At 56.4% G+C, this 13069-nt stretch overlaps 1 protein-coding gene across 1 annotated transcript; it reads left to right on the top strand.

Annotated features, from left to right (window-relative positions):
• Positions 1–7241: 7241 nt before the first annotated feature.
• On the top strand, positions 7242–12855 carry RHO (rhodopsin). The gene is made up of 5 exons (XM_058549919.1): positions 7242–7797; positions 9566–9734; positions 11348–11513; positions 11620–11859; positions 12745–12855. Exons 1-5 carry the CDS (start codon positions 7242–7244, stop codon positions 12853–12855), a joined length of 1242 nt encoding a protein of 413 aa, XP_058405902.1.
• The last annotated feature ends 214 nt before the right edge of the window (positions 12856–13069 follow it).

Genomic DNA, 13069 nt, shown 5'->3' with positions numbered 1-13069 from the left:
TCAGTGTCTGCATTTTAGCAAATCTTCATATTGTCTGCAACTTAATTTCCTTATGCAAAAGTGCACCTGTTTCTAATTTGATCCGAGAAGAACATTACATTTGCGTGCTCTTAAAATGTAATCTAATCTAAATGGCAATATGGGAATGAGTAGGGGGACGGGTGTGTATTTATTTATTTATTTTGGTTTAACGGGGCTCTGTCTTGATAAGAAAATAAGATACCTGGCTCCAAAGAAGATGGCAAAGAGGACCCATTTCGGGAGGGTCTGGAGCCCACCCACCTCCACATTCCCCCAGCCCCACCGAGGCCCCAGCCCCACCTGAAGCTTTTCCCTGGGCGTCAACAGTGTCCGATTCAGCAGCTCGAGGGCCTGGATGGGTGGCAGATGGGAAAGGGGGGAGGGAGAGCTGACATTTATGGGGGACCTTTCCTGTGCCAGCCACGTTTCGTGTGTTGTCTCAGTTCTCAGACCAGCCCTGTGATGGAAGGGTTATGATTTCCATTCCACAGCTATGGGGGCGGGCGGAGGTGCTGGAGCCCAGGGAGCTCACCAACCCTGGATGGGAAGCCCCTGATCTGTCCATCCCTGAGGCCCCGCCCCTTTCGCCTGCCACTCTGCCTGCCCGGGAGGTAGCAGGCAGTCTGGCACTTCTGGCACTTTATGCAAAGTCCTGACAGCAGGAGAAAGGGAACTAGGCTGTCAGGGAACTTGTTGAAAACTACCCTCGTGGTTAGACGTTGGTACTTTACAGGGCGTCTGTGAAGTGGGCAGAGCGAGACAAACGTCCCACTTGGAGGGAAGACGACACTGAGGCCCAAGAGGGGAGCAGCTTCAGAGGCCACCCAGTGGTCCCAGAACTGGACCCCTGCCCCACCCCCTCCTCCCTGCCTCCCTCTGCATCTCTCTTTGGAGATGATGAAGGAAAATAAAGGGAGCCAGACAGTTGTGCCAACAGAACTCCTCCGTTGAGTGTCTAATTACTTACGATCACGCGTACTCTCTCTCGCTGAACATTTATTAATGTGTTAGGATTTCCATTAGCGCATTACTTGAACTGAAATCATTTGCATATGGCTGGGAAAAAGAGGGGAGAGGGAGAAAACAGCCCCAGCCACCCAACAGGCGTCAATCACAGTGACAGATCAGATGGTCCAAGGCTAGAGGCAGGGGGAGGGGGCCCAGCCTGAAACTCCAGCACGCTGAATCCTCTCCGCCAAATAACAAAAACGAGGGTGTGCCATGCCAGGTTCTGCTGCCGCGGGGAGGCTGAGCTCTGGAGGCCTGAGTCTGAGAAGCAATCACCGTAGGTCCCATTAAATCCAGTGTTTACTGAGCGCCCGACACCCTGCTAATCACTTTCCATGCATCATCTAAATGAATCCTCAGCAGCTTCCAAGGATGCCCATTATGCACATGATGAAACTGAGGCTCAGTGACGTTCTCTTTTCTTTCATTCAATGAATATTTATTGAACCAAGATTCACACCCAGGGGCGGCCTTTGTACGTAAGCACTATGCTCTGCTGCCCTCCTGACAGGGACAGGGTCTTGACCAGGTCCGGTCCTCTCTCCCGGGCTCAGCTTCCCCCTCTGTACCAAAGGGCCTCCTCCAGCTCTGACACTGGGGTTCAGGCCACAGTCTCCAGCTGATGACCCTGGTGACCCCTCACTTGCTACAATGAGGAAGGCACCGCAGGGATCTTGAGATGCCCGTTTCGCTAAGAAGAGGCTGAGGCCCGGCGAGAGAAGCGGCTGCCAGAGGCTGCACAGCTTGGACGTGGTTCAGGCTGTGACTTGATACCTCTTGTCTCCAAGTCCTCAACACTGTTCGCGTGTTCTTGGAAGGAGGAACTAAGGAAGGAGGGTATTTAGGGGCCCAGAAGGAGCCCCAGGCCAGACCTTAGATGGACCTGGCTCTAGCCTGGCCTCGGCCGTCTGGGTGTTCCCATCTACCCCAGTGAGGCTACCAAAGCCAAGAGCCCCTCGTGGCCCTTGGACAGGTGGGCAGATGTCCCTTCTCCAAGGGTGCTGCCTGTGGCAGGTACCAGGTGACCTTCCACTTGTGGTAGCCCTGCCCTTGGGGCAAGTAGGAGCCCCAGCAAAGAGGCTGCCACTGTGCAGGGCTCTCACCCTGGGCCGGGCACTTACCCCAGTACTCCCTGCTACTCCTCCACCCAGAGTCCAGAACATCCTCCTGGAATGGGAAACCTGGTCATGCCCTCCCCTCCTTGTAACCCTGAGTGGCCCCCACTGCCAGCCAGCTAGCACCTGGACTCTTAGGCTGCCCTCCTCCCCTGCCACCCCCTCCCAGGGCCCCAGGGCCCCAGTGCCTCCACACCAGCTGACCCTTCCCTCCTTGGGCCTCGACCAGCAAGCCCCCTGCCTAGACCAAGGAGCCTCCCAGGCTCCCTCCTGGTCCACATCCTGCTCCTCTGGGCTCCCACAGCACTGGGGCTGGGAGCAAATTCCTGCCTCTCTTGGTTATTAGATTTTCCCTTGTCTTCTACCCCCTGAGACCGGGAGCTCCTTGAGGGCAGGGACTGTGTAGGATTCATCTCAGTGTCCCCACACCCAGCCCAGGGCCCGGTGCATAGAAGGTACTTGGCAAGGTTGGGGTAGGAAGAAAAGAGGGAGGGAGGGAAGGAAGGAAGGAGGCAGGGATGGGAGGAGAAGAGGAAGAAAGGGGAGGAGAGTCATTCTGTCTCCTCCCTTCTTCCCCCTTGACATTCTCAGCTCAGTCTGAGGCCTCACTCAGCTGTGGTGACGCAGCCAGGTGAGGCTAAGCCAGCGAGGGAAGGTGGGGAGGAGGAGGAGGAGGAGGAGGAGGAGGGAGCTGCTGACGAAGCAGCACCTCCATACAGAGGCTTAGGAGCTATTTGTGCCCTGCCCGCTAAGCCCTAATCCTCCATGGCCACATCAGAGCCCTGCACCTGGGCTTCCAGAAGGGCTGTGCTGGGGAAGCCCAAGATGGCTGGTCTGTCTTCAGAGACAGCCAACCCTGGGCCCCCCATCTCACCCTTCACAGCTGCTCACAGCTCCTCACAGTTTGTTCTCAGCCTGGCCAAGAAGGGGGCTGAGGGGGCAATGGCTCAGAAAGTCACCCACACTCAGACTTGGCCATTGGCATGCTCTGTGCCCCTCTCTGGACCACCTGACACAGGAATGAAAGTGGTTGGCTGGCGGTTAGACAGCCCAGGTTCAACGGCCTGGGTTCAATTCCGGCTCTGCTGAGGAACCTCCACCCTCTAAGCCCATTTCCTCAGTGGTCAGAGGGGAGTGAGACCTCCTCACAGGAGCCAGGAGTTGTTCATTCATTCAATAAATATTTATGGAGCACCTACTCTGGGCTGGGAGCTCAGATGCATTCTCGAGAGAGATGGCAGTCTGTCATTAAGGAGACAAATAAGACCACTGCAGATAGTGATAAATACAGAGTAGAAAATGAACACTGTGGGTGGGGGCCCTGGTGTGTAGAGGCGGGGATGGGGGGCTCTCCAAGGACATGAGTTATTTGCTGAGCCCTGAACAAGATGCAGAAGAGGGTAACACTTTTAGCCGCACTCACTGGTCACCTTCTAGGAACAGAGCAGGAAACAGGCACGAGGAAGGGAGGGGCCAGGTTGCACCAGGCTGTGTGGCCGCAGAGCCTCAGTCGGGATGTAAGGGTAGCTATGAAGGGGCCGTGCCCAATGAGGGAGGACCAGAAACCTAAATTGTAAGGTCCGAAGTTCCGTGAGCTGGGCCCTGGTGGGGATAGCAGGTCAGGTTTACCCTGTAGATGGGTGTGGATCCCCAAAGTTTCCTAGTCCCAACAAACTGAGACCCGGAGAGGGGACGAGGGGCTTCCTGGGCTCTCAGGGTGACTCAGAGCCACAGGCTAGAGCCTGTGCTGCCCCCTGCCCTCAGGGCCACTGCTGCTGCCCCAGGCCTGTGTGACTCAGTCGAGGGCCCTTTCCACCCTTTCCACCACCCCAGCACAACCCTTTTTTCGTCATTTATACCATGGTGTGAATGACCTGCAGATTATTCCTGAGAGCCGTCTATGGTGTGGGAGGGAGGCGTCACCAGGCAGGTTATAGCCTGGCCGTCACTTGTTTGTCACATGAACTGGGCAACTCACTACAGACTCTGGGCCTCAATGTCCCCACTTGCAAAATGCAGTGGGGAGGGTCAGAGTAGGTGACTTCTAATGACCTTCCAGCTCACTCCGTGAGCCTGTTGCTCTGAACAAAGAGCACTTTTTGTTCTAAAAGCAAATGGTTTGTCATGCCTTACAGAATACAAAGCACCGTCACCTCGGTGATGGTCTTTAACTCCCCATCACCTCGCCCTGTGAGGGTGAGATTATTGAACTCTCTTACAGAGGAGGAACCTGAGACGTAGAGAAGGGAAGTACTTCCTGAGATAACCTAGACCCAGTAACTCGGGCTGCAAATATTCATTGAGTGCCTCCTAAGCGCTAGGCACTGGGCTGCGTCAGTGAACAAACCGACAGAAATGCCAGCGCTTCCTACGACAGGGAAAAAACTTACAGTGTTCCTGCCACATCCTGCACATGCCAGAGCACGTGCTGGGCTCTGGGGACCCTGTGTGAACGAGACAGAGCCAGCCCACCCTTGTGGGCTCCCGTCACAGCCTGGAGATGGACAAAAACCACATGAACAGAACATGAATACAAGCTTCCAGGCTGTCATAAGCATTAGGAGGTGACAAGCAAGGTGCTGAGGACGAGGGCTCAGCCTGGCCAGGGCGGGGCTGTGCGTGGGCCAGTCTTGACTCAGGGAATCCAGTGCTCCCCTGTCCATCTGGCTACCAGGGGCCGTGGCAGAATCAAAGCCTCCACCTTGACCTCATTAGTGTTGGGCCTAATCACGAGGCTAAGCGCCTTAAACTGCGAGAGGTCACACCCCACCAGCCCTGCCAGGCCACGCTCTGTGCTCATTCCATCAACACACATTTCATCCACCCTCCGTGCGCCAAACCTTGACACCACCCAGGACAGAGGGGTGTGGAGCCCCAGGTGGGCTGGAGGGAAGGAGGGCACCTTTTTTTTTTTTTTTTTTTTATAATTTTATTTATTTATTTTTTCCCCCAAAGCCCCAGTAGATAGTTGTATGTCATAGCTGCACATCCTTCTAGTTGCTGTATGTGGGACGCGGCCTCAGCATGGCCGGAGAAGTGGTGCGTTGGTGCGCGACCGGGATGTGAACCCGGGCCGCCAGCAGCGGAGCGCACGCACTTAACCGCTAAGCCACGGGGCTGGCCCAGAAGGGCACCTTTCTGAAGCAGATAGATCTAGGAACCTGAGGAGAAGAGAGACTGGGTGAAAGAGAGCTTAAAGGATGGAAGTCTCGGAGACAGGGACACCTCCCTGTCCAGCCTTGTATTCCCAGCCTCAGGGCCTTTGCACTTGCTGTTCTCTCTGCTTGGATATCTCCAGCCCCTAGATCCTGGCAGGGCTGGCTCCTTCTATCATTGAGTTCTCGGCTCAAACTTCACCTTCTCAGAGAGGCCTTCCCTGGCTGCTCTAGATAACAGTGTCTTGGGAGTGGGTCATGATCTGAACTTTTCCTATCGTTACTTGTTTCATTACTTGTTTGTGGGGCTCTCGCCCCCACAGAATGACACGTCCTGCCAGCAGGGCTTGGTCATTCTTGTCCACTGTGTGCCCCAGAACCAAGCACCTTGTGTGGAACCTGCTTGATACACATTTGTGGCTGGACGGTGGTCATCAAGCGCCTGCATGCCGGGTGCTTCCAGCCACCCCTGCATCCCTGGGCGGTGTCATCATGCTACAGATGGGGGAGCCAGTCAGTGTCGAGCCTCCATTTGCCCCCAGAGCTCGTCCCACTGTCCTGGGACCCACCCTCATGGGGTTACCTGTCACACAGCATCCAAGGCCCTGTGTTCCAGCCCAGCCTGACCAGGTGTCCCCAGATGTGCCCCAAGTGCAGCAGCGTCCAACCAGTCCTGTTTCCAGGGTCCACCTCCCCTCACGCTGAGTCCCCAGGAGGCTGGCTCACTGCAGTGAGCCAGTGCCCAGCACCGGTGTGGCACACAGTACGCCTCTGGCTGCAGAGCCTTGCTTCGGAGCCCTGAGAGCCTCGTCTTCTCCCTGCTTTAGTCACTCCTCCCGGGGCCTCTCCTCCATCCTCACTCCCATCCATCTTCGGGGGCATTTGAGCCACCATTCTGTCCCCGAGATCTGCCCAAGGCATTGCCCACTGCCCTCTGGATGAAGCCAGGTTTCTCAGCTTGGCAGCAAGACCCATCAGAGCTGACCACAGCCCATGTGTGGCCATACCACAGATGGGTCTCAGGCCTGTGCCCAGCCTCTGTCTTCAGTCTGCACTGTCTTCCCTACTTGGCAACCTGGCAAAGTGCTCCCCTCCCTCAAAGACCCAGACGTCGCCTCCCCTGATGCCTCTCCCAGGCAGGCAGCCTCCCCTCCCAGGGCTGGGATCTGTTCTTCCCACATGGCAGTCCTCCTCAGCCTAAGATCCTCCTTTCTTGATCTTTGTATCCCCAGGGGCCTGCACATAAATGTTTGATGAACTAGTGACTTCCTATTCAACGCAGTAAATGCTAATTGAGCTCCTGGGCTATGCCAAGCTGTATGCCTGGCACAGGGAATGCCGTAGCTGGCAGGATGCGGCCCCTGCCCTTATGTGAAGCTCATAATCTGGTGAGAGGGCTAGTGTCAGTGTTCAGTGCCTGGATGATCCAGGAGGAGACTTAGGTGGGGAAGGAATAGGTAAGGGGGTGAGTGAGGGGAGGAGAGACTGAGAGAATAATCAAGGCCTCTGCCCTCCGGGAGCTCCTGGTCCAGTCGGGAGGAAGAAATCAGCTCGCGCTCAGCCAGAGGGAATTGGGCCTGGAGTCGGAGGTTGTGATGCCAGGCTAAGGCCCCCAGGCTGAGTTGGGCAGAGATTCCAGGAGGACAAAAGAGTTGGGGGCCAGCCTCCTGCCCTTTCCCAGGGTCCCCAACGCCTCCCCTCCATGACCCTAGGCTTCTACCTTGTGTGGAACCTGCTCGCTACACATTTGTGGCTGGACGGTGGTCATCAAGCGCCTGCATGCCGGGCGCTCCCAGCAGCCCCTGCGTCCCTGGGCGGTGTCATCACACTCCTGCTACAGATGGGGTAGCTCCAACTTCACCTTCTCAGGCTTGAAGTCTAGAGTCACCTTGGCCCCTCTTGGAGGCCAATTAGGCCCCCAGTTGCAGCAGTGTGGATTAATATGATTAATAACGCCCCCAATCTCCCAGGTGCTGATTCAGCCAGGAGCTTAGGGAGGGGAGGTCACTTTATAAGGGCCTGGGGGGGAGGGTCAGAGCCCAGAGTTGTCCAGCCGGAGCCCTGGGTGGCCGAGCTCAGGCCTCAGCAGCATTCTTGGGTCGGAGCCGCCCACGGGGCAGCCACAAGGGCCGCAGCCATGAACGGGACGGAGGGCCCGAACTTCTACGTGCCCTTCTCCAACAAGACGGGCGTGGTGCGCAGCCCCTTCGAGTACCCGCAGTACTACCTGGCCGAGCCGTGGCAGTTCTCCATGCTGGCCGCCTACATGTTTCTGCTGATCGTGCTTGGCTTCCCCATCAACTTCCTCACGCTCTACGTCACGGTCCAGCACAAAAAGCTGCGCACGCCTCTCAACTACATCCTGCTCAACCTGGCTGTGGCCGACCTCTTCATGGTCTTTGGCGGCTTCACCACCACCCTCTATACCTCTCTGCATGGATACTTCGTCTTCGGGCCCACGGGATGCAATCTGGAGGGCTTCTTTGCCACCCTGGGCGGTATGAGCCGGGATGTGGGTGGGCAGGGGCACAGGAGCCAGAGGGCGTGGAGGGTTCTGGAGATGTGGCTGAGAGGCATTCTCCCCTCTGCAGTCGTCAGCAGCATCCAAAGCCCTCACTTCCTCAATCAGTGAACACCCTGCCGTTTGTTCAGGGCGGGCATTGAACACTATCTCACTCTGAGTGGTGCCCTTGTCTTGTTTTACGGCAGGGAAGCAGGTTGAGAGAAGTCAAGGACCTTGCTGGGGTCACACTGTGGTGAGGGGCAGAGCTGAGTTTCCAGCCCACATCTCTGTGGCCCCTCAGGCGGTGTTCTGTTTCCCTGGGAGCAGCTGTGCTAGATCGGACCCCCGCCAGGCACCGGGGAGAAAGCTGGATGAGACAGAACCCTGTGCCCAGGCTCCCAGCCGGGGTGGGACGCAGACTCTCAGTCCTCCGGTCACTGGACTTTGCCCGGGCTGTCAGTTGATGGCTCAGTCCCTCCCGCCAGGATCTGTCTGACTCCCTTCCCAGCCCACCTCCAGCTTCTATGCCATGCTTGAATGCTTTTTGTGTTGAGGAGCTCATCCCCTTCGAAGAAACCCCTTCCAAGGGAGGCATTAGATCTGTGTGGTGATCCGTAGCTTTGAAAGATGCTTTCAAATATTTTCTTTGACTGGAAAATGAATGGGGGTGCTGCAGAGATAATAGATCCCATTTAGCAGATGAGACAACTGGGGCATGGAGGAGGGAAAAGACTCATCTAGGGGTGTGGCAGGGCAGGGAGCAGAGCCTAGATGTCCTGGCTCAGGAGACACCCAGGAATGTCCTGCTGGACACGTAGCCTCTCAGGCAAGCAGGAGACGCAAGATGTCGTTATTACAAAGCTGGGGAGACTGGGAGAGCCCAGCAGCGGCCACGAGGACTGCTCTGCCTCCTCGTCTTCTCTCTCCCCTCGTGTCCAGGACGCTTCCTCTGCCCCATTCCCAGGGAATCTTTGGCCATCACTGGTGTCTGTCACCTTCAATGACCACAGGTCCCCCGGTCTCAGGCCCGAGGGCAGGCGTTAGGCAGGAGTACCACATACAGGCAGAACCTTCTCTGCAGTGGCAGTCCCAGTGTACAGCTTTAATCCTGGAAAATTCTTGTAGTGTTCCCGTTCCCTCTCAGAAATGTCCCAGTTTGGTTGATAAAGTCTATGGCCACCCTCCCCCTTGAGTTTCTGGGGTGATATGCAGGGCAAATGTCTGAATTCCATTACTATTTCCTCCTTCTTCCTCTGAGCAAAACATTGTCCAGCTTCCTGGATCTAGGAGAGGGTCCACGTGCCCAGGTTGTCTCATTACCCTAGAGGGCAGAGGCCGCCGCTGGAGAGGGAGGGAGAACTTCTGACTTCGGGTTTCTGCTGCCTCTGCCCTGCCTTCAGCGAGAACTCTGCCCGACACCCCGTGGAGGATACAGGCCTCTGTACAAATGCCCTATGGGGCTCCCAGTGCGACCACGTCCCTGTCGTCTGACCTCCGTGTCCCTCGTGACCCAGAGCTCTAACTGAACGAAACTTCCTGGGAGTTACTCTGCTCATCCCCCTCGGCATGCTGGCCCCTCTGCCCCGCACTCCCGTCCCTCCTCTTCTCGGCATCCAAGCCCCCTCCATCCCAAGTCCTCGCTCCAGGCCTGCCCCAGGTTGCCTTCTCCGCCACCCTCCCCCATCTAGGAGGAGCGTTCCCTCCTTAGATGACAGTGGGGTCCAGGCAGGAGGCATATTGACCGGCAGCTGATTGCCTTGCAGGTGAAATTGCCCTGTGGTCCTTGGTGGTCCTGGCCATCGAGCGGTATGTGGTGGTGTGTAAGCCCATGAGCAACTTCCGCTTCGGGGAGAACCATGCCATCATGGGCGTCGCCTTCACCTGGGTCATGGCACTGGCGTGCGCAGCGCCCCCCCTCGTTGGCTGGTCCAGGTAATGGCACTGAGCAGAAGAGAAGGGTCCCCGGGGGTCTTCGTAGGGTCTCCCAGCCAGGACTCAAACTCAGAGCTGTCTGGTTCCAGGCACTGAGCTCACATGCCCCCTGCCCCAAATGCCCACCTGGCAACTCTCCCAGGGGAGGAGTTCAGGGCAGGGGAATAGAGGATCAGACCCTAATGTTGCCAACAGGGCTGGTCCCACCTCCTGAGTCCCCACGCCAGAAGAATCGAAGATGCCCCAACCCTTCACCTTGGCCTTGCCCCTAATCCTCAACTAAGCCAGGGCCAGATTCCAATCCTCTTTGGTCCAGTGCCCCATAGGCAGCTCCCTCTGACCTTGGGCCTCTAGGAGGCCGAGCCTTCCTAGAACAGGTGGTAACATTGTAGCCCCTGGGAACTGGGTCCTGTCCAGCCTCCAGGCCATTGTCTCCAAATGAGTCTGAGATGACAGATGGGAGGACAGGGCCCGGCCTGGTGGCATAGTGGCTAAGTTCACGCACTCCGCTTTGGCAGTCCAGGGTTTGCAGGTTCAGATCCCAGGCGTGGACCTATGCACCGCTTGTCAAGCCATGCTGTGGCAGGCATCCCACATATAAAGTAGAGGAAGATGGGCACAGATGTTAGCTCAGGGCCAGTCTTCCTCAGCAAAAGGAGGAGGATTGCAACAGATGTTAGCTCAGGGCTGATTTTCCTCACCAAAAAAAAAAAAGAGAGAGAGATGGGGGGCAGCGGTTTGGGAAACTGACCTGGTGACTCCGTGGTTCCTAGAGGCCTCATGTCCCTCTGCTTCCAGGAAATTCCCAATCTCTCTTCCCTTTCCTCCTCTCTCACTCTTCCTGGGGTCAAGTTTTTGTCCCTTGCTAAATTTGAGCCCTCTCTCTTCCGTCCTCTTTCCCTGTCTTCTCCAGTCTGGCCCAGTTGTATCCTTGCAGGCACAGCCTACAGACATTCCAGGTTTTCTGAGGTCGGTCCAATATCACCATCCTCTGAAATCATTGAAACATCCTAACCACATGCCCCGGGGGCCTCCTGTTTCCAGAAACTGTGCAAAGATCCCTTAGTTACCCTGTGTGCCTGTCTTTGGCCTAGGAAATACTCTTATCCTGTTGTTAGTAAGACCCCGGTTTGTACAAACTGCCTCAATACAGAGCGTGGGAGCTTTTCCCTTCCCCCCACCAACCTCTGCCCCAGGTAATGGCATAGCCTGAGGCCTACAGAGCCTGAGGCCTGGCCTCCAGCTGCTAGGGGTCAGGGAGTCAGGTGAAGAGGCAGGCAGGTCAGCAGTGTGCAGGCGCTGCAAGGCCGGAGGCTGGGTGGTCTCATGATAACATGACCGACCGCCAAACGAACAGTGAAACAGCGCTGTTTCCACAAGGTGCATTTGAATCTCTTATCTCAGTTGATTTGATCTTCGTTATCACACAGCCAAGTAGATAGATATTTTATTATCCCCATTTCACAGACAGGGAAAGTGAAGCTTGGAGCAAGGCCAGCCACTCAGCAGGTGTTGCCAGAGCCAGGACCCTGGTCGGCTGGGGCCTGTTCCCAAGTCCTTCACATGGGGGTCTCCCTTGCGCCCCTCCTGCCCGGTCCCTCACCGGTCCTCAGGTACATCCCAGAGGGCATGCAGTGTTCGTGCGGGATTGACTACTACACTCTCAAGCCGGAGGTCAACAATGAGTCCTTCGTCATCTACATGTTCGTGGTCCACTTCTCCATCCCCTTGGTGGTCATCTTTTTCTGCTACGGGCAGTTGGTCTTCACAGTCAAGGAGGTACGGTCCCATGCTGGGTGCTGGGAACACGCGCGTTGATTGGGTCGAGCCCAACCCCCATCCCAAAGGAGCGGCAGTCTGGACACCAAGCCCTGTGTCCCTGCAGGCGGCGGCCCAGCAGCAGGAGTCAGCCACCACCCAGAAGGCCGAGAAGGAGGTCACTCGCATGGTCATCATCATGGTCATTGCTTTCCTGATCTGCTGGTTGCCCTATGCCGGCGTGGCTTTCTACATCTTCACTCACCAGGGCTCTGACTTCGGCCCCATCTTCATGACCCTCCCGGCTTTCTTTGCCAAGAGCGCCTCCATCTACAACCCCGTCATCTATATCATGATGAATAAGCAGGTGCCTGCTGGGGGGGTGGGAGGCCCCTGGGCCCCCAGGCCCCAGGCACTGCCCGCAGAAGACAAGCCACATCCTCAACTGGGCCTCAGTTGTCCTGCCCGCAAAATCCAACAGAGGACTTGGTCTCCATCAGGGCATCGGAGTCATCTGGGAGAAATGCAGATTCCTGGGCCCCACCCAGACTTGCTGAATCAGAAGCTCAGAGTGGTCTCAGGAACCTGCATTTCTAACAAGCTGTCCAGGTGACTCTGACGCTGGCTCAAGTATGACAAGTGCCAGTCCCCAAGGTTATGGAGGCCACTTTAGAAGCCAAATGGTCAAAGTCCCAAGTCTGGGAACAGGATATTGCCAGTCTCCATGAAGCTGAACAAGGAGCTAAAAAGTCTTGTTCTGGGGGATAAAGGGATAAAGTGGTCCTTTAACATACTCCAGTGGTTTCTCTGCAGAGTCCATGATCCAGCAGGGAAAACATGGTCTCCGGAGTCAGGCATGTTGGGTTCAAATCCCAGCTCTGCTGTTTTCTAGCTGTATGACCTTGAGCACGTCACTTCCCTTCTCTAGGCTTCAGTTTCTTCGTCCATAGAAAGGTCGAAATCCCAAACTCTTGGATTCAATGAGATAACTTACAGATAGCCGTTGGCACACAGAGGGCATCATGGAATGTCATCAGTGACAAAGCCCCTTTGGTTTTGGTCCCCAGCACCTCTGGGGTGGGGTCGAGTATGCCTAGCAAGTTCCCTCCAGGGACCTGGATTTGAGAGGGGAGTGGAGGCTCTGAGGGCCAGAAACAAGACAGGGATCGGAGGCAAATCTCAGCGAGCACACCACTTTGCTGTACACACTTTGGGTGGACCCTGCTCCTGACTCACACCCCTTGCCTTCCAGTTCCGGAACTGCATGATCACCACCCTCTGCTGTGGCAAGAACCCACTGGGTGACGACGAGGCCTCCACCACTGCCTCCAAGACGGAAACCAGCCAGGTGGCGCCAGCCTAAGCCCTGCCAAGGACTCTGTGGCCAACTATAGGAGCCTCCCAACGCCCCCATCCACCCACAGTCATAGCCGCCCCACCAGGAGCCATGCCTATGGGCACCAGGTCACATAGGCTCCCTGAGTTGGAAAAAAAAAAAATTGAGAGAAAAATGAAACTTCCCACTTGGGCAGGACGGCCGGATCTGGAGTCCTGAGTTCCCAGGGGTCGGTGGGATC

This window comes from Diceros bicornis, chromosome 2 (assembly GCF_020826845.1).
Source record: "Diceros bicornis minor isolate mBicDic1 chromosome 2, mDicBic1.mat.cur, whole genome shotgun sequence".
NCBI classification, from domain to species: Eukaryota; Metazoa; Chordata; class Mammalia; order Perissodactyla; family Rhinocerotidae; genus Diceros; species Diceros bicornis.
The sequence above is the reverse complement of the archived record's forward strand: the minus strand, read 5'-3'. Positions and strand labels throughout refer to the sequence as shown.

Excerpts from the sequence above, each read along its gene's own strand:
- RHO (XM_058549919.1), top strand. The coding sequence starts at position 7,242 with ATGATTAATAACGCCCCCAATCTCCCAGGTGCTGATTCAGCCAGGAGC. Across the intron at positions 7,798-9,565 it reads CTTCTTTGCCACCCTGGGCG|GTGAAATTGCCCTGTGGTCC; the intron begins GTATGAGCCGGG and ends ATTGCCTTGCAG. Across the intron at positions 11,514-11,619 it reads TGGTCTTCACAGTCAAGGAG|GCGGCGGCCCAGCAGCAGGA; the intron begins GTACGGTCCCAT and ends GTGTCCCTGCAG.